This window comes from Squalius cephalus (genome assembly GCF_949319135.1).
Source record: "Squalius cephalus genome assembly, chromosome: 22".
Lineage (NCBI taxonomy): Eukaryota > Metazoa > Chordata > Actinopteri > Cypriniformes > Leuciscidae > Squalius > Squalius cephalus.
In genome coordinates this window covers 31,113,366-31,134,404 of record NC_137143.1, presented here as the reverse complement: position 1 = coordinate 31,134,404, position 21,039 = coordinate 31,113,366, and the positions used below count along the sequence as shown (strand labels likewise).

General features: G+C 37.0%; 1 protein-coding gene across 2 annotated transcripts; it reads right to left on the bottom strand.

Moving 5' to 3' along the window:
- Window positions 1–714: 714 nt before the first annotated feature.
- On the bottom strand, window positions 715–20,739 carry mfn1b (mitofusin 1b). 2 transcript variants are annotated; one of them, XM_079857808.1, is made up of 19 exons: window positions 20,663–20,739; window positions 19,965–20,001; window positions 19,752–19,888; window positions 19,421–19,556; window positions 19,174–19,336; window positions 16,877–17,001; window positions 16,678–16,786; window positions 14,922–15,029; window positions 14,669–14,822; window positions 10,648–10,715; window positions 8,187–8,308; window positions 6,987–7,113; window positions 6,593–6,697; window positions 6,376–6,478; window positions 4,725–4,951; window positions 3,910–4,092; window positions 2,564–2,760; window positions 2,073–2,207; window positions 715–1,197 (listed from the first exon to the last, which is right to left on the bottom strand). In XM_079857808.1, exons 3-19 carry the CDS (start codon window positions 19,864–19,866, stop codon window positions 1,128–1,130), a joined length of 2,247 nt encoding a protein of 748 aa, XP_079713934.1. In that variant the 5' UTR covers window positions 19,867–19,888; window positions 19,965–20,001; window positions 20,663–20,739; the 3' UTR covers window positions 715–1,127. The 2 variants fall into 2 exon arrangements, with proteins under 2 accessions (XP_079713934.1, XP_079713935.1); XM_079857809.1 differs by having other exon boundaries at window positions 14,684–14,822.
- Window positions 20,740–21,039: the final 300 nt, after the last annotated feature.

Genomic DNA, 21,039 nt, shown 5'->3' with positions numbered 1-21,039 from the left:
CTGCTTAACAAAACGACTTACCTGTTAGTTACAGAATGAGCCGAAGTTGCTGATGGACGGGAGTTATGAGTTTTTTTTTTAAAAAAAGTATTTTTTAATAGAATTTTGAATATCCATGGTGTTTTTCTAACATTTTCTGCAAATTAACTGAATGGGCGAACACACACGAACACACAGGTGCAAAATGGCTGATAACACGCTAATTGCCTAAAACAGATGTCAATCAAACATTCATCATTCATCAAGCATTATCCGAAAACACTTTTTTTATTTAAGGATTATAATGTTGTAATAATTTTTGTGATTATATTAAAATCAATGAAACAACAGTACTTTAATATATAAAATGTTGTATAATAAATGGGTGGTTCTATTCAACACAGTGGGCGGAGCTGACAGGCTTGGACCCGCCCATTATGCTTATGCATTGATTATACAGATATTTCATCTATTAATTAAACCTTACATCTCAATATGTAGATTTTTTTTTCTTTGGGATTGATAAACATCAAAATGTCCGAGTTTGGTTTCCCACAGTAATGAAATGCATAGAACAATTTAGTAATATTCTATTATATTTATTACATATGAGGAGCTTTTACATTGGATTACATTATTGTACATATTTAGAAACAACAGGAAATTCATGAAGAGAATTTTAATACCGACTTAGATTCATTGAAACTACTACCAAGGAACGTATAGAAAATAGGCTTTGTGATCAAAAGGCAAATCTACAAAATCGGATTTCCTTGTCTGATGGCATGAACTCTGTTTCGGAAGAAAAAGGCTCGGTGAAAAAGGCTTGGTATAAGTAAGTTTGTTCTAGGAAAAAAGTTTTACAGAACCTCTATTGCAAAATTCCATCACGTCCTCATGTTTTGCTTCACAGTTTACAAAATAGTGTTTTTTAGTTTCAAGTAAGACGATCTCTGTACAGAAAAACTTCAACCAAAATACCGCACTGAGCCAGCTTTAATCTTACAGTTAAACTAAAAGTAACATTTTTCCCCTCCACATTCCTTGCAACATCTGTTGAGCTGAGAATTCCCAAAACAGCAGGGCGTACAGTCTTCACGAGCTACGTCACTCTCTGAGAGGAGCTGAGCGTCCGTGTGAACTCGGATTCAGGGCTGAGGACGCAGATACTGGGAGCTGAAATCCTCCAACTGCTTTTCCAGAGCTGTGGCTTTATGTCTGTCAGAAAGTAAACATATCTATAATTACAAACAGCCCAAAATAACCAATATTACAGATGTGGAAAACTTTTCTAAGATGAAACTTAAAGCACAACAGAATACAGAAGTCTCAAGATGCATTTTTAAAGAGGGCCTATTTTGTTACATGTTTATCTTTCTTTAGTGTAATGTTGGTGTTTAAGCATGAAAAAGCTATTAGTTCTTCTCTATATCAGTGTCAGTGTTTCTGAACTCGCTGAAACGCCTCCATTGTAGTCTTGAGTTTCTTCCGGGAACGAACACGTCATAATATTCCTCATTTAAATAATCCATATGCAGAATAAAGGGGCGGGGCCTGGTTGAGTTAGTTAGTAGTGTGTTAAACTGGCGGTTATGGAAAGGGGCGGGACATTTCCCCAAACGCACTCGAAGCACTTGACCAATCACAACACACTGCTCCAGCCGACCAATCAGAGCACAGTGTGCTTTTCAGAAGGAGGGGCTTCATAGAGACAGGAACTAAACAGAGCGTTACTGACAGACTGGGAAGAGAGGAGCCGCAACAATGGAGAATATGAGGAGAATAATGTGTTTTTGAACATTTAAGCATGAAAAACAATTTTATTAGAGCCTGAAAACAAAATCAAGACTGATAATAGGTCCTCTTCAACATCACATCTCACATAAAACAAATGGACATCACTACCGAGGCCTGATTTTTTTAATTAAGTCTTGTAAACGCGCTTTACTTGCATTGTCAAGTTATTGTATTACATGTAAACTGGGACAACGGGTTAATTCAATAAGCATATTTTGGGAGTTATCAGTGTTCTGGCGTGTATGTAAACATGCTCAGTGATATCTCAAATACTGTTTCAAGATCTGTGGGCTGACCTGAGCACTTTAGATCGGTTCTGTACTGTTTCCAGCTTCTGGATCTTGTCAGTGAGGCGTTGGATTTCATTCTCCAGGTCCTTCTGGGTGATGTCAACTTGCTGGCAGAGTCGGGCGAATGTGCTGGCAATTTCCCTGTATCCGACAAACAAGAACACTTTAACATGCAGGAACTAAATTATTTTCTATTTGCATGCACAAAAAAGCACTTAAAGCACAATTAAAAAAACTTGCAATGAACTCAATTTCTGAGCAGCAATGAAAAATTGATTATACTGCTATACTATTACCAGCAAATGATATGTCATCAATAGTAGTTCACTTATGCACATGAAGCCATATTAATCTCAAACAACTTGTTAACTGCATTGTCTACATGAACACCATAACCCAGACATTAATTTCACCCGAAGTGAAATCAAACAGCTTCCTCACGGACTAAACTCTAATTTCAAATGGACTCGGGTGTGAATATCCAGATGAACTCCTACTGTTGCACTTGGTGGCTGCAGTTTGAGCTGGTGAAACTGATGATCATTTGAAGTTTCTCGGTGGCGTATTCCACAAACTGTCTCTTCAGGGCTCTTTCCTTGGCTTTGGTTGTCCAGGTGAGTTTCTCAAACAGGTACAGCAAGCCATAGAGACTCATGGAGAGAGCGATCAGACGCCAGCCGACTGTTCGCCACACCTAAACAAAAGGTATCGAGATGAACTTCAATGCATTCATTTCCACCCAGGAAAGTCAAGTTCACATTTAATTTTGCGGCCAAAATCCAGTCATTTCAATAGGAATTCACACAATTGGGAATTTCACGAGGCCAAAAAAATTCCCTACGCAGGTTTCGGGAACATATCAAATGCTTGATTTGTAAGATCTGCACACAATTTACCTTTTTTACCTGCAAAATTTTGCCGAAGTTTCACTAAGGTGACTAAACTTTTACACTACAGCTACTAATAATGACAAGTATCTCAATTTATGATTCAAACACATTACAATTCAGATATTGGGTGTCTTAAGGTGCGTCACATTTGCATTTTCATGGGTAAAATTCAGTCATTTCAATAGGAATCGAAGTGATTGGGAATTTCTCATGAGGATGAAATATTTATATATAACAAAAAAAATTATATTTAAATATGACAAAAGAAAGCTGCTTGGTTCGAAAGTGATATCTTTGAGAACTGTGCTTCATAGATCGCTTTTTTTTGTGATGAAATTTCACTAATATGATCACATCTTTTGACTTTTGAAAGCTGGGCCACGTTTCAGCTTAAAAACCAAAAAACTCTTTTGGCCAAAAAACTCTTCTGACAGTCACACAAACTGACCAACCACATATGTGACCCTGGGCTACAAAACCAGTCACATGGGTCAATTTGTTTAAACTGAGATTTATACATCATCTGAAAGCTGAATAAATAAACGTTCCATTGGTGTGTGGTGTGTTAGGATAGGACAATATTTGGTCGAGATACAACTATTGTAAATCTGGAATCTGAGGGTGCAAAAAAATCGAAACATTGAGAAAATCTCCTTTAAAGTTGTGCATTTATGTTCACGATTGTGCTCCATTCACTCACAGAAATACATGTTTTATATATTTACGGTAGGAAATTTACTAAATATCTTCATGGAACATGATCTTTACTTAATATCCTCATGATTTTTGCCATAAAAGAAAAATCGATAATTTTGACCCATACAATGTATTGTTGGCTATTGCCACAGATATAGCCGTGCGACTCATGACTGGTGACGTGATCCAGGGTCGCATATATAAAATATAGGGAATTCTGTAAAGCATTAACAAGGAAGCACTGGGATAATTCTCACCACTCCTCCGACGATGACCACGCTCATAGATGTGCGCGAGGTGAGAGAGGCCAGGTTGTTCACCATTGACATCATGAGTTCCTCCTGCGCCATTGAAGCCTGAATCTGACCTTGACCTCCAGGAGCTCTGGGGATCTGAGACTGAACCACCGCTGGTGCTGAAGGGGTGAGTGGTGCCGTCAGCTTAAAAAACAATATAATAGACCATTAAAAATTTAAATAGAGTCTGTTTCACTTGCATTTTAGACTAAAAACAAATCAAAAAGCATCTCATTGTACACCAATGGTAACGCAGATTTCACTTTAGCTGATGCATGTACAGTCAAACCAAAATTTATTTCAACATTTCTCACATTATCAGTTTATTCGCTACAGTTTAGAAAATGGTAATAAAATATGACATTTCACTGGTTTTGTCCGTCCTTCTGTTAGACTGTCTCACACATGAATTATGTTGAATATCTGTCAGCTGTTAAATTTAACTACACAATTAGATAATACCAATTTAGCTCAACCAACTACAAAGCAATGCTTAATTTTGATCAGTCTGTGTGTAAAAAGAGCATTAGCATTAAAGAAAAAACACTTCAGAAAAACATGATCAGCTCAAAGTGTCTGAATAATTTTTGGCCCCAAATTTTAATTTTTTTTACTGGTAGTCACTATATGAAGAATATTTTGGTATATGTTGCAGTTTACTTTATTTTGCTATCCTTACTTGCATAAAATAACTATAGTGTCCTGCACGCACTAGTAAAAAAAAAAAAAATCAAAACTGATATCTGGTGTCTGAATAATGTTTGGTTTAACTGTACCTGCAATTTCTGATCCACCAGCATCAAGGCACGTCTGCCGTTGACAGGACCGAGGAAACGGTGGACCAGGGCGGTCCAGCCCAAAGAGAACTGGAACTCAATGTTTTCCTGGAAGTCTGAGCAGAGAGTGGCGCAGTTCAGGTCGTAGCTGAGCTCAAACTTCCTGCAGGGAATGAGCATGTGGAGCTGGTTCTGCACAGCGGAGGGCAGCAGAGGCTTCAGACACTCTGGAGAGAGAATAGGCAGGTAGATTACTGAACTCGCTCATTTATCATACTCATACCATGAGCATCTTCAGGGAACCGCTACATACATGAGGGATAACGCAGGGCTCGACAGTGTGTGAGCATTTAATTTGCGACAAAATAGATGTAAACGAACTGTAAGATGCATTAAGAAGCATGTGTGCAAATAAAAAAGGCTATAATTTCATTAAAGGACAGGTTCGGTATTTTACACTTAAAGCCCTGTTTACAGATAATTTCTGATGAAATAGAACGGTTAAGATTAAAATTTGGACACATGCTGCTGTCCCGAGAATTTTAGGTTTCTTTCGCTTCTCACTACGATAAAACCTGTTGGAAAGCATCTTTTGCAGCGATTTTTGTGTGAGCATACCAGTGAACACCCCTGACCACTCGGTGAGTTTCACGTCTTTGTAAACGAAAGTTTAATGCGTTTTTAGGAAGGATTGTTCCAGTGCCCATAGGCAACCATTCTGTAGGTGGGGGGGAGAAGCGAAAGAAACCTAAAATTCTCGGGACAGCAGCATGTGTCCAAATTTTAATCTTAACCGTTCTATTTCATCAGAAATGATCTGTAAACAGGGCTTTAAGTGTAAAATACCGAACTTGTCCTTTAAATAAATATGGCCGGTGCACACTTCAAGGTAAAGTCGAGCAGTCGAGACAAGCTACAAGAGTTTACTTTGAATAAGATGCCAGATACAGTAACCAAAATACCAAAAATAACCAGGGGAAAAAAGTATGCATAATGCAGGACTTTTAATTGTGAACATGCCAAAATACACTGCTGCACGATCTACAGGCTCGCACTTTCAGAGTAGTTTGCAATCAATGAATACTATTCATTTATTCTAATAGATTGCTTATGATCAATTGTTGATGAATTATGACAATGTTTACTTTACGGGATTTATATTATATGCTGAGTGCATATTTTATCTAATCTTTTTTGAATGAGCAGCTGGGAATAGTAATGGATATAAATTTCAAAATAAGAGTCCTGGTGTATTTTGGCATATTCATAATTAAAAGTCCTGCATTATGCATGCTTTTTTTTCCTGGTTATTATTGGTATTTTGGTTACTGTATCTGGCATCTCATTCAAAGTAAACTCTTGTAGCTTGTCTCGACTGCCCCATCACAGGAAGAAAAGACTATTATTTAAAATGATTCAATATAGATTTTACTCACTACTGTTTAGCGTGGTTACAGTAGATTGGCACCACTGAGCAACCATAATGAAGTATTCCAGAGAGCCAGATAACACACTAATGTTTGTAAAGAACTAAATAAGCAACACTTCACCGGTTATCAGGCATTATCTATTAATAGGACTGTCACCTACTGCCGTTTAAATATCAAACACAGGTCACTGTGTCTGTCCGGGACCTGGTGTTCTCACATACCGATCATGTCTTTCTGAGAGGACTGCACAGAGTCGTTTACAGCATCGGAACAGCGGAAGGCCAGATTCTTGCCCATGCCCTGCTCAATATGGCTGAGAAGATCCTGAAAATACAGGTGAAAATCACAGGTCAACTCTGCTCATCCATTTACAAAACATGTAACCGTTGATAAATGTCTATTCTGATTTTGACTTTGAAGGGGCGAGGGCGAACTCACAGATTTGTAGATTTTAAGCACATTTTGTGATGGGTGAAAATCCGAATGAAACTCGTCTATGAGCACAGAAAGACGGCAGATCTCCTCTGCCATGGCATTCGACACCTGAGACACACAAACACAGGAAGACGTTCACACAACATTAAATCTGCTGTGGATTCTAAGTCGAAAGACTGGTCAGATTACACATAAACAGCAGTGGGTCACATGACAGCAAGACTTACTAACAACAACTTGAAATTTAAGATTGTTGATAGTTATTATGACACAATTGGAATTAATCAAATGAAAATCTGATGTTTAAAATCAGAATTCCTGCTTAGGAATGTAAATGCATGTTGTTAAAGGTAGTTATATCATCAAGGTGAACAGTTATTGGATTCCTCTGGTTTACCTTGTTTTCTACCTCCTTTGTGATGGCCTCGATTTTTTTCTTGATGTCCTGGATGAGCAGGTTTAGTTGATTGCGGACAAAATCCAGTCGGTCAATTAGATACTCTCTGTCCTCCAGAGAGACGACCCTGCGATCAGACACAACACGTGTGACTACATGAGCGATGACAATGAAGCTTTGAGATTAGACATGTGAGGGATAACCCACGGCTAGCTGTGCATTAAACAATTTTAATGCACAACTTGGAGGCAAAGAAATGCCAGATGCAATGCGAAGGGTGTTTGCCTCCACGAAGTGGTACGGCTTGTTAGATCCAGCATTCTGCCTGCTTTGAATCACACATGAGATAAAGTAGTGTGTTAGATTACATTTATTTAAATTTAATTTAATATATTAAACAGACTTGGAACTACCTGTGCATTAAACAGTTTATTCCAGCCAATCAGAATTGAGTATTCAGACGGACCATGGTATAATGGTACTTATACCATGGTGATTGCTAATTAGGTTAAATTTATTTTTTAGTTTTAGTTATTTATTTATTTCCAGTTAATAATCTTAGTGCCTTAACCTAAACTTATTTCAGTTTATTTAAACGTAAGCGTTGTCCTCGTAACAGGCCTAATAACTTTTTGTTCTTTGAACCAGGGTTATCATCGTTAAATAAAACTATTAAAACATTTTTGTTTGAAATAAAGCTGAAATAAAATAAAATATAAATATTAGTTGAAAAAATTAAACTAAATGAAATTCAGAAATTTTGCCTCAAATCTCAAACTCAATTCAAAATTTCTGAATTTCATTTAAAGTTTTTCAAATAATATTTATACTTTATTTTTTTTCAGCTTTATTTCAAACAAAAATGTTTTAATAGTTTTATTTAACGATGATAACCCTGGTTCAAAGTTTTTTTTTGTTATAAGAACAAAAAGTTATTAGGCCTGTTAGGAGGACAATGCTTAAGTTTTGCAACTTAATTCAATACCGTGATAAAAGCTTAATCAGTTATCGTGATATGAAAATTTTATACCAACACTTGAGATATTTTATCAACACTGGACTTTATCAATTTTTTTTAACTCATTTCAGAGACGAATCGCTCCAAAATAATCTGATCTCTTGCTGTAGATTACCGGGCCTTCTGGTACATTATTCCTGTGACAAAATAAAAAGAAAAGAAGACAGAAGAACAGGACGCACCTCTTGTCCGCGGCGGCGATGTTGATTTGATCCATGATGTCTTTGACCGTTTCAGTGATCTGCTTTGCTCTGATTGTGTGGTGCTCAAACTTTGTTTTCACTGCTGAATGCGAGATACACTCCTGCGAGGTCATGCACACACACACACACGCTACTGTGACAGGAGCCGACTTTATGACTTTAAAGGGTTAAAGGTTCAAACCTGCTGCAGCCTTAAACTAAATCGTCAGAAATTAAAATCAAAAACTGCAGCAAATCTAAACCCTATACGTCAACGACTCTCCAATTCATCTCACAGCAGCATGAACATAAAAGTAAACCATCAATAAAACAATGCAATGAACGCAAAAGACATGAAAACAACCGTTGTCCCAAAGGAATTACAGTAAGGTCAAAAAGTCTCAGAGCACCACATTTTTTATTTACCATTTGACTAGTCCCCTAAAAGGGGTGGTATAATGCCCTTTTCACAAGATGTAAAATAAGTCTCTGATGTCCACAGAGTGTGTATGTGAAGGTTTAGCTCAAAATACCCCACGGATATTTTTATATAGCATGTTAAAATTGTCAATTTTTGAGGGTGAGCAAAAAACGCACTGTTTTGTGTCTGTTCCTTTAAATGCAAATGAGCTGCTGCTCCCGGCACAGGGGGCGGAGCTTCAAGAGCTTGCACTCACACAGACATGCACTGAAAATTTTTTGTTGTTCAAACCGGATTCAGATAATAATGTAATTAAATAAAGTAAAGTCCTAGATTTAAATGTGGTGTCAGATTCTTTTTTTGATCACTGTATTTCTGGGATTCTTCAAAAAAATAATATCAACAAAAGTATATTTGTTTCAACACAAAAAAACTGAAATATACTGTAAAATAACTCCATCCACACCGAACGAACAGAAAGAAGAGGGTGAAACAGAAATTCAAACTGAACTAAAGAAACAAATGTCCTCGCCTCAGTAAATCTAGACTTCAGCAATGACGACACAGATTGAAGATTACATGTGCACAGAGACGCTCACAGTGGAGAGACAGACTAAACTTCACCAGGATAAACACTGACTGCACGCAATCATATCAAAAGAAGAAGTGAGCTTCTCTAGAAGTCGTCTTAAAATGTAATATCAATATGAAGAATTAATATGTAAATGTAGATTGTGACTATCAAGAACATCATCCCAAAATTGATGTAAAAAATAAGATTTTTTTTTTTTTTAATAGAAAATAAAGCACATTTTAGGACTGTTATGATGTTTTACATCTCAATGTTCCTAATAATAGGCTTCATTTCCATTATTAACAATATAACTTTAATTTTGAAGTGTGTTTGTGATATTCATTATCCTGTAGTCTCTGTGTGAAGAGCTGGACTCTCTTAAATAACTAGTGCTGGTTAACAAATCTCTAGTGATGCAATGGTTCTAGCTAAAATAAGGCATATAGGGATTGCACATTTAGCACTTACATTTTTTCTATCGCACATTTGATTGATGATGGTTCTTTATCTGACACACACCGAAGTCTTCAAACAGGTATCATCTGACCTGGACTGAGATTATCTGTAAACTGTTTCACCCACTGCTTACTGTAAACATGAGTTAATCATCCAAATCTGTTCACATGTTCTAATGCAACTAACGCTAAAGCAACTAAATAATCAGTAGAGATAGAATTTCCATCGTAGATTGCATTGCTAAGCTATCAAATACAAATTTAATTTCAACTACGAGACATGACAAAGTCAATAAAAAAAAAAAAAATCACAGCCAATCAGAAGAGTGTGTGGGCGGAGTCTCTCTGCAAACGCAGTGCACTCGCAACCAAATCAATCAAGAATCACAGCCAATCAGAAGAGTGTGTGGGCGGAGTCTTTCTGCAAACACACTGCTCTCACAACAGAATGGATAAATACATAAACAGGTAACACAAAATGATATTCAAACGCACATTTAATTATTTTAACATTAAATAATGCGCATAATCAGTACCTGAGATTATCGTTATTCTTTGCATTAGGGCTTGCGGGTAGTCGACTACTTCAACCACTAGTCGGCACTGTCGGAAGCCATCGAGTACTTGAACGCTCGTTAAACATCACAACACGCTTGTTTTTTCTTAACACAAACCAGCGACAGTGACAGGAGGATGATGACAGCGAATAGACAACATAAAAATTGTGTCTTATTCTACAATAAACTATTTTGAACAAGTTTTATGAGGATCTAAGCGATCTATGTATGCATATATTGTTTGCAGACGCAGATGTTACGTTTAAAATGTTGTGTGTCGAAAATATAATCTCATGTTGCTCGTCGTGAATCGCTAGTTAGAACAAAAACTCTATATCGCAGCATTGCGTCACATCTGGCTATAACAGGTGTTAGTCTTGTTTTTGTGTTATCATGTAACCTAAAACAGCCAGAGCTCTCCTATCTAGCAAACGCAATATCTGCTCCTACTTGCCTCGAACAATCTCTCAAACTTCTGGAACTCCTTCAGTCGTTCCTGAAACCCCTCAGCGAGAGCGCCACCTGTGAACACACACAAGCATCTTTATCAAGCTCTAAACACACTTCCAGGTTTAACAGAGTAACTCATAGGGAACACACTTGGACCTTGTAGCACTACAGTGCAACCCACCAATAGCGTCAGGGGAACCCACAGTAGGAACGGACACTATGACCAACAGTTCAACCACGTGTCACAGTCACAGTCAGTCTGAATGGCCAGTTTGCAAATGTGGCTTTTGTGATCTTCAGTGATTAGTAAATCACAAATATTTCAGAGCCAGTCATGTACTGTTTGAAAATGCTTGCAGTGCGAGTATGTTTTTCTTTTTATCTCATACAACAGAAAAATATATTTGCGGATATATTAAAGGTACCATGTAATAATTTATTTTTAAAATTATGGTTGACATGAAGCCGCTAAATCTCCAACCTCCGGAGAATCACCCGTTCAAAACAAACGCTGAACAGAGGAGAGTCTGCTGGAGAAAAGAGAGCGAGACAGAGCTCGTCATAAAACAAGAATCAACATCAGATCGAGTGTGTGTGTGTGTGTGTGTGTGTGTGTGTGAGAGAGAGAGAACAGGGGAAAGTCTGCTGGAGAAAAGAGAGCGAGACAGAGCTCGTCATAAAACAAGAATCAACATCAGATCGAGTGTGTGTGTGTGTGTGTGTGTGTGTGTGTGTGTGTGTGTGTGTGTGTGTGTGTGTGTGTGTGTGTGTGTGTGTGTGTGTGTGTGTGTGTGAACAGAGGAGAGTCTGCTGGAGAAAAGAGAGCGAGACAGAGCTCGTCATAAAACAAGAATCAACATCAGATCGAGTGTGTGTGTGTGTGTGTGTGTGTGTGTGTGTGTGTGTGTGAGAGAGAGAACAGGGGAAAGTCTGCTGGAGAAAAGAGAGCGAGACAGAGCTCGTCATAAAACAAGAATCAACATCGGCTTGGCTTTAGGAGATGGAGAAGTGAGGGATCTGAAATGTTGTAAAAGCGACGTGGAAATGATGGTGTTTTATTACTCAACAGGAGAGTAAGAGTTTTATTGAACAGAAAAGTTGCCATATGTATTGTGTTCATTGTAAAGCATCATCTATTTTGAAGGCTCATTCATCCACACAGACATTCAGAGCCAAAGCACAATCAAAACAATGTTCTTCCGCAAAATGCATGCAGTTTAGTTTTTTAGCCACTAGAGCAGTGGTTTTCAAACCCTGGGTCGCGACCCTCGGGTGGGTCGCGAGACTTAAAAAATGGGTCGCCAGGATGATTTAAGGAAAATATAATTAAATTAAAAAACAAAATTTGTTTTCATAAAACCATAGTCTATAGGCCTATATAAAAGAAACACACGCAATATGGCTATTTAAACAATTAATAGATTAATAAAACGAAAGAAAAAACTGACAGCATGCTGCTGAGTTTGGTTCGTTTGGCGCGGCGCCTCACAAACAAGTTGACGGAAAGGAAACCGAGACCGCAGTTTGTTTGTTTTCTTTATTTTACAAAAGCACAATGTTGTGTTTTATTGCGAGTGTACACAAATATAAATAAATACTTTGCAGTTTCGAATGATGTCCTGAACAAAATAACGGAGTATATTTAAATGATTCCATCGTGCCGGTGGCGCCTCACACGCATTCCAGCATTGCAATCTTGACATCGCAGCCGGTTCATTTATAAAAATAAAATAGTCAACCTCACATAAAAATTACACTGCTCTGTTTAAATAGTCGATAGCCTACAGTTCGTGCCATTCAGCGTAAGCACCGCTCCACTGTGATGTTTCCAAGCACATTTTTGCGCATGTGAAGAGGGTGATTTTCTGAAGAGGGATCGATATTGGAACGCGAGTGAAGTACAAAGAAGCCCACGAGCGTAATTTCCTATGGGGACAGGGGGGACATGTCCTCCCCACTTTTCAAAATCCAAAATCCCGTTTGCTATAATTTGTTTATATAGTGTGCACGCGATGTTCCCGGACGCGGACGCATCGACATAGGCTCGGTCCTGCTCCTCCGTGGTATCGCGTTTGCGGCACAGGCGATGAAACGCCAGAAACAACAACAGTAACTATCGTTATATGATCCCGCTCTTATTCATGCAAATGCTTTTTCATGCGCGACAAGACAAAAGAGAACGCGCTGTCAGTGAATGTCCTCCTGACACACACACACACACGACCCACAGATAGACGCGCGCCAGTATCAAGTTCTCTTTCGCGCTAGAACGAACAACACACATGTATGCCATGTCCGTTTTGTCGAGTATCCTCACAATAACAGTCTTAAATGAGTTAAATAAAATCTTACATTAAAGTAAAGAGTAGTGAGAGAATGGGATGCGTGAGATCGTCAGCTGTGGCTGGTCCTAAAGTGGCAGCAGCTAATTCTCGGAGAAAATTACTAACTGCTCTTGACTAAAGAATGCTTGTAGCTTTAATAAGGATTTATCTATATTTAGTTTATAATTTATGCAGTGCAGAATGTTTTGATAATCTTATTCATTTTTTTGTATATTTCACACCTGTTAGACAGGAAAGGCACAGGTAAATATGACATTTATAATGGGTTTATGTAAGGTTTGTTTTAAGTTCACTTAAATTAAAAGTTTTTATATTTTTTGAAGCCTAATAAATATTTAAAATTTGGGGGGATAATCATTTTCATTTTTTCTTATAAGCCTATAATAAATAATAGTTTAGCATCCAAATAAATCGCGAATATGGAAAAAAATGTATTCGAATGAGAGAGTTACGTGAGCCCAACGCCGCTTACTTTCACTTTCGCTTTAAATTATTTCGCTTTGGCTTGTTTATAGATATATATATTTTTTCATTCTTGTTCTGTTCTGAATATCATTAAATTTAAAGGATTTGTTGTGGAATATTTTTAGTGAATTTTTTAAGCATACAGCAAACGATAGTAGGCTATTAATTGGTTAAAATTCTTACAATGGTTAATGGTTTACCGGTTCATTAGCATCCCTGTAGCTTTAGCTAGATCAAAAGAGTGCAGAATCAACTTTGCGTTACGATCGCGTCACGGATAAGCCACTGCACGTGCATCATCAAAAGCGGTTGTTAACAAAAGGCTTAAGAATAGGCCTATATAGGCCTATGGGTCGCGTCAATTTAAAAAAAAAAAAAAAGGGTCGCTCTTGAAAAAGTTTGAAAACCACTGCACTAGAGGGACAAAAGTTACATAGAGTAGAAGACTGACCAAAAATATATACCTGGTATCAATCTTAAAATATATATGTTTTTTTTTTAACATGTTTTAGTCACTTGTATTTCCTCATACAATTTCTAAAAAATATTTTCTATATAAATATATTTATTGACCAAAAATAAATAAATAAATAAATATATATATAAATATTTAAATATAAATATATATATAAAAAACGTTTTAGGTAAAAAATAAATAAATAAATAAAAATAAAAATTATATATGTATATATATATATATATATATATATATATATATATATATATACATTTTTTTTACTTAAAACGTTTTTTTTAAGACTGGATATCTATTTTCTTGTCCCCTTATTTTACATTGTGTAACATATATTTGAGGTTTCAAATAAATACATTTTCAAATTGATCAACAATTTCCATATATTTGAAATAATTTTTGGTCAGAAAAAAAAACAAAACAAACAAAAAAATAGCTTCAGTTGATCAAAATCACGTATGTAATTCACTACAGATTGCAGCAGGTGAAAGTGTGAAGACTGAAATTTCCAGCACTGTGACTGTCATGAAAGGCTCTAAAGCTGGCGTTTTGGCACATAGACTATCATGTCAAAAGTGATGTGTGTCTCCCATGTCTGTTAATAATACAATACAATACAAAAAAATGCCATGACAGATCATTTTTTTAAATACCCAAATCTATGATTCCCATCCACTAGATGTCATGCGGGCAGTGAGTATCTGGCTCTGCCACGTGATCCCCCTTTAAGATCCCACTCTTACCAGTCTCTGGCATACCCTGCGCCCGCTGCATCCGCGAGTTCAGCACCTCCTTCGCCGACACGAAGAAAATACGGTTAGGCGCCTGTGCTCGATCCACGACCTTCAGCTCCTCCACCAGGAAGTTCACACACCTGTCCGTGTGCTGCTTACGCACCTGAGACCGTTAACACAACCCCACATCAGTGACATATCCGAGACAGAGACACATTTCATTTTGCTTCGGGAACATCCGTAGTGATCCACATAAACTCACGTCCTCCATGTACTCCGGTTCGTTAGCAGAAGCATCCCAGCGATTGTTCAGGATGAAGATGTTGGGCTTTGAGAGGCGTTCGTTGACCTTGTGGAAGAAATGCTTCTCCTTTAAAAAGAAATAACAAAGAGGTTGATGAGGTTGAGTTCACTAGTGGTCATTTGATGGAAACACTGTAAAGGACAAACACACACACACACACACACACACACACACCCACACCCACTGGCAGTGTAAAGACAACACATGTGTTCACTCTTATCAAATCAGCTGTTGAGCAGCAATAAAATACTGCATTAAATCAGTCGGAAACATGAAGAATGTGCACTTGAACACAGAACTACAGGAACACCTGAAAATAATGAGAAAAAATATATATCCAAAACATTGGCTATCTCAGATGGGAATAATTATATATATATATATATATATATATATATATATATATATATATATATATATATATATATATATATATATAGGGATGTAACAGACTAAATTATGAAAGAAGAAAAAAGGCGTTAAATACATTTTGTTAATGTAAAATGAAAAGGGATGTAAAATACAAAATTAAATGCTATTTTATTCATGTTATCCTCAACATTTTATTTCAAAGTGTATTTCATTTCATGTTTCACATTCTTTGATGTGAATTTTACTTATCTATGCTTACATTTCATTATACTTTTGATCTTATATAATTTAGTTAAACGCCTCCATATGTTTACAGTATGCCACCATAAATGTTTCAGGTCATACACGGTTACATTGTTTACATTTTAATCTTTAATTAAAAAGGCCTTTTTGCCATTTTTATAGTTTTTGTTTTTTAACAGGTTTACATAGTTTTTATTTCAGTTTGAAGTTTTTATTTCAGTTTGAATTATTTAGTACATCAAGATAAATTAAAAGAAATCTGAGAAATGCTGCCTAATTTAAATAAATAATATTAAATAATAACTAGGGCTGTCAAACGGTTAATCGCGATTAATCGCATCCAAAATAAAAGTTTGTTTACATAATACATGTGTGTGTATGGAGTATAATTATTTTCTATATATAAATACACACACATGCATGTATATATTTAAGAAATATTTGCATGTATATACTGTGTATATATATTTATATTATATATAATTTATATTATATATAAATATTTTACATATAAATAACACATTTTTCTTAAATATATATGCATGTGTGTGTATTTATATAGAGAAAATAATTATACTCCATACACACACATATATTATGTAAACAAACTTTTATTTTGGATGCGATTAATCGCGATTAATCGTTTGACAGCCCTAATAATAACTTTAGTTGTTTTTTATAGTTCATTTCAGTTCATGTTTATTTTATTTGAAGCATCTAAAATGTTTTAATGGTTTTAGTTTTATAAAAACCCTGGTACAAATAATATAAATTTAGTTTTCTTCATGTTTTTCCATGAGTAATGCCGCCTGAACATTAGGGGAGATGTCATTTATAATGTTTATCTGCCCTTTATGAAAATCCCCCGAGAGAGGCCCTGAAATCAACTGAAGCATCCTGGGATAGCAGGCATGCCTCCGTCTGTGCGTGATCTAAAGCCAGCACTGCATTCCTCTGAACCGAACGCAACCAAACACTGAGCAACGCCTCCTCCTCCTCTGCATACTTTCCCATATTAGCACACACTTCACACCATGTGACACCACATGCCAGTCAGATTAATGTTTGACAGTTTAATAATCCAGCGTTTTTAACCCACCGTGTTCATGAGTGTAGATTCAGAGTTGGCCACCAACACAAACACATCCGCATCCAGACAGAACTTGTCGATCCAGCTGTCCAGCTGTGTGGTGACGTCAGTTCCAGGGCTGAAAGAACAGTCAAACATACACACTTTACTCTTCATACGACGCTACAACGGGACATAACAACAGCATCTTGGGCTCATGGAAGCGTACCTGTCCACCAGAACCAGGTCGTCTCGGAGCAGGGCACACTTCGTCTTGGGCCAGAACACTTTCACGAGACAGCCAGCATCCAAACTCTCATCCATGTGTAGCGCGTGAGCCAACTGATTTACTGTCTGCAGAGAAAGAGTGTATCTGGCCTTCATCATATGCACTTTAAGAGGCTGTTTTATGACTATAAACACTATTATATGTGCAATTCTGTGGTTTTTTTTTTGGGGGGGGGGGGGGGGGGTTAAGTATTTGACGTAGTGTAAAGTCTAGTGTGAAGGCACACGATTCGCGGTCGCTTTGCTGAGAGCACTGTTTCTCACACACACACAGAGAGAGAGAGAGAAAGAAAGAGAGAGAGAGAGAGAGAGAGAGAGAGAGAGAGAGAGAGAGAGAGAGAGAGAGAGAGAGAGAGAGAGAGAGAGAGTCATGCTACGCAGAATCGATGCGTTAGATGTAAATGATATTCTTTATTGTATTTCCTGTCAAAATAACAGTTCATTTGGAATTATTCAGCTTTTAAGAACAAGCAGTGGATATGCCGGTTTCTCCAGTAGTGGGCGGGACTAATACACAAACAGCAATCTCATTGGCTGACGCTCATCGTTGTTTTGATTTCAGGAAATCAGTTCGAGCGAACGCTGACAGCATGATTAATATTCATAAACCCAGCAGCTCATCAATCCTTAGTGCATTGTATATTGTTAATAGTAGTAGATTTAGTAGTAGTATTATTATCTTTTAATAATAACTATTATTTTTTTACAGAAACACTGAATGACCAACAATATCTTAAGCACCAGTCCTAAGTTCAGTTAAAATGACACATATGCATTCATGCATGGTTACCAAGTTTTAGTTATAATTACTAAAGTTCTATCATTAAATAGTGCTTGATTATCATAATATCATAATATCATAATATAATGCTTGATTGACTGATGTAAGAGTGTACGTTCAGATATTTAAAAAGCTGTGCCATTTTTCAAAGATAAGCTGATTTGGTGGAATCATATATTATATATACACACACATTTACATTTATTCATTTAGCAGACGCTTTACAAATTAGAACAATAGAAGCATTATATAGGACAATAGGACAACAATAGTGCTATGACCCTTCCCAGTTTAATCTAACGCAGTACATGTACTTTTTTTATTTTTATTAATAGATATAGAATAGAAGAGAAAGTGTTAGTATTACTGGATCAAGTGTTGCAGAAAAAGATGCGTCTTCAGCCGGACTCTGGGAAGACCAGCAGGGAACAGTCCAGGTGAAGGTCCGAGAAAGAGATTTTGTGCCTCTTTGAGATTGAACCACAAGACGACGTTCACTTGCAGAGCACAAGTTTCTGGATAGGCACTTATCTAACACTAAAAGATGTTTCGTGCCTCTAATAATAATAAATAATAATAATAATAATAATAATTCGTTACATTTATATAGCGCTTTTTCTGAGACCTCAAAGCGCTTTACATAGATGGGGGAATCTCCTCAACCACCACCAATGTGCAGCATCCACTTGGATGATGCGACGGCAGCCATATTGCGCCAGAACGCCCACCACACACCAGCTTACTGGTGGAGAGGAGACAGTGATGAAGCCAATCAGTATATGGGGATGATAAGTGCTGTCGATCTTCTTTCTGATCTGAATGGTGTGTGTTAAACACTTGAGTTTTGCCACAGACTCGTCCCAGCGTCTAGAACACTACTGAATGCTTTTTCAAGCGTCTCCACACTTGAAAAAACTGCGCAAAACTACTTTTAAACATGAAATGACGAAATATTTACGTACATATTTACAGCGGGTCTATTCGCACGGGATTATTATCACCTGAGGTCATTTTTCCAGACCTTTTTACTGAAGGTAAAAGTCGGCGTAATCTTTACTGACATTGTCCGTGATGATCACTGAGATGCACATTCGGACGGGACTAAAATCACAGAGGAGCTCTGGTAATCATTACTTTACCCCACCTCTCCATGTTACACTAGTCCAGTCTGAATAGAGCTGATGGCACACATATATACACGCATATACAGTAGCTAGTCAACATTTGAAGTGGATCAAACCCTTTAATCAAAGTAATACATGAATTTTGAACAATACCCGTTCTTGTCTTAGGACAACTTTGATGAACTTCAAATGTTGACTACTGCATATAAAATAGTATATCAGTCTGGCGAGTAAACAAAAAATATGTACTAGCCAATGGCGATTCTATTTTGCATATATCTATATATCTATTATGTGTTTATTGAATAGGAGAAAACCTGCACTTGTCTTTACCTTGATGCTCTTCTCCTCCTCGGACCCCTCGGTCTTCAGAAAGGCCTTGTCCTCGTCCGTTCCCTCCACGCTGAGGAAGCAGTTGGTGGTGTGACCGATGCCGCTGGGAAGCACGCGGTCATGCAGCATGGCGTTCACGACCGTGCTCTTACCATTGCTCGTTCTGATGAAACAACGAACAGAAGATGTTTGTAACATTTACTGAAGCGAAACACATGTGGAACTTCTGCTCAAACACGAAACTCACCTGCCGAAAAAGGCCACCTTCATATGATTGCGAGATAACACCCCTTTAATGTCGGACAGTTTGCTTGTGTACGTCTCTATGTCATTCAACTGGCTCTTGTTTGCAATATTCTCCAGCGACTCATTATTAGAGGTTTCTGTTGACGAATACAAGAGAATAAACAAAACACATGCAAATACTACAATAGTTAACCCTTCGCAACGAACACACCAATCCTACTTTGGCAACTGTTGCTGTCTGCCCTATTAGACCAACATTTGCACATTTCTGATCTAATCAAGTCAGTGGAGAATCTGTGTGATTGGATATTTTCAGTCAAATCAAAGATTACCTTTCACAAACTCTGAGCCCTCCTGAACGTAATCTAAGAGCTGCTCGAAAACCTCGCCGATCTTCTTTTTGGCCAGCACAAAACGCTTCAGCGGAGAACGATCTGACTGCTCCATTTCCACACCTGTACTGGGAATACTTCAGAAACATCAGCAAATTCAGGAGAAGCTACTTTGGATTATCGCTTTATCATTTATAAATGATTTTTACTCACTCTTATCTTCAAGACTTTCACATCAGAGCTGTCGAAACTGGGAAATAAAACATATAAATTTGATTTTGAGGTTAATTAATATGGAAACTCTTCTCATCAACTAATATGTAATATAGCATTACCATGTTTTGTGTGCTATGATAATACCATGGTTTTCTTTTAAGTAACATGGAGCATGTAAAAAAACAATCATGGTACAGTTTACAATTACGTTATGTCAGGAATACAAAAGTGAAAGTAACTCATGATGTAATATTAGACACAGACAAAATTATTAACAGCCTGATGGCTAATAGAGTAAAATGCAAATATATGATTAAATGTTTATATTCAAACAATGAGCATAATAAAACGCAAGAGTAATGTATTTTAAAAGATAGTCATAAAAGTTACATTTTATAAACTCTATGCTGTTAACTTGAATATTTACTAATCTGAATCCTGTAAGACGATTAATTTGCTCTCTGGCTGTATAAATACTAAATAGCCTATTTAATCGCCTGTCAGTAACTTAACGTTAGTTGAATTGTTAAATGTTTGTAGAGGTGACATGAGCTTTTAGCGTTAGCGCACGAGACACATGATTTGCTAATCAGGAAATAATGCCTGATTAAAATACTTTACTTTCCTTCTTTATGTATCGATATCCTCGCATAATCAGTATAAATGTTATAAAACACACGAATCACACATCTCACCCAATCTCAGGAATGTTAAATCTGCTCCTGTCATGACAAACACACCGCCTGACAGACAGACACTGAACCTCTAAGACTTCAAAATAAAAGTCCCAGAAGAGAATACTACTTTCAAAATAAAAGTCCCAGAAGAGAATGCTACTTTCAAAATAAAAGTCCCAGAAGAGAATACTACTTTCAAAATAAAAGTCCCAGAAGAGAATCCGACTTTCAAAATAAATGTCACAGGAGAACAGATAACTCACTGTTTATTTACATTCAGTATCAGTCCTTTCAAAAGGAATCCTGTGCCTTTGGCCATTCAATAGCTTTGTTTGTCAAAAAATAGAAAAAAAAAAAAAAAAAAAAAAACTTATGTTTTAGGATGTCACTGACAA

Coding starts and splice junctions, on each gene's coding strand:
- mfn1b (XM_079857808.1), bottom strand. CDS start 19,866: ATGGAGCAGTCAGATCGTTCTCCGCTGAAGCGTTTTGTGCTGGCCAAA. Junction 17,002..19,173: donor AGGAGGAGAAGAGCATCAAG/GTAAAGACAAGT, acceptor CTTTCTCTGCAG/ACAGTAAATCAGTTGGCTCA. Junction 6,479..6,592: donor TGCTTAAAATCTACAAATCT/GTGAGTTCGCCC, acceptor CTGTATTTTCAG/GATCTTCTCAGCCATATTGA.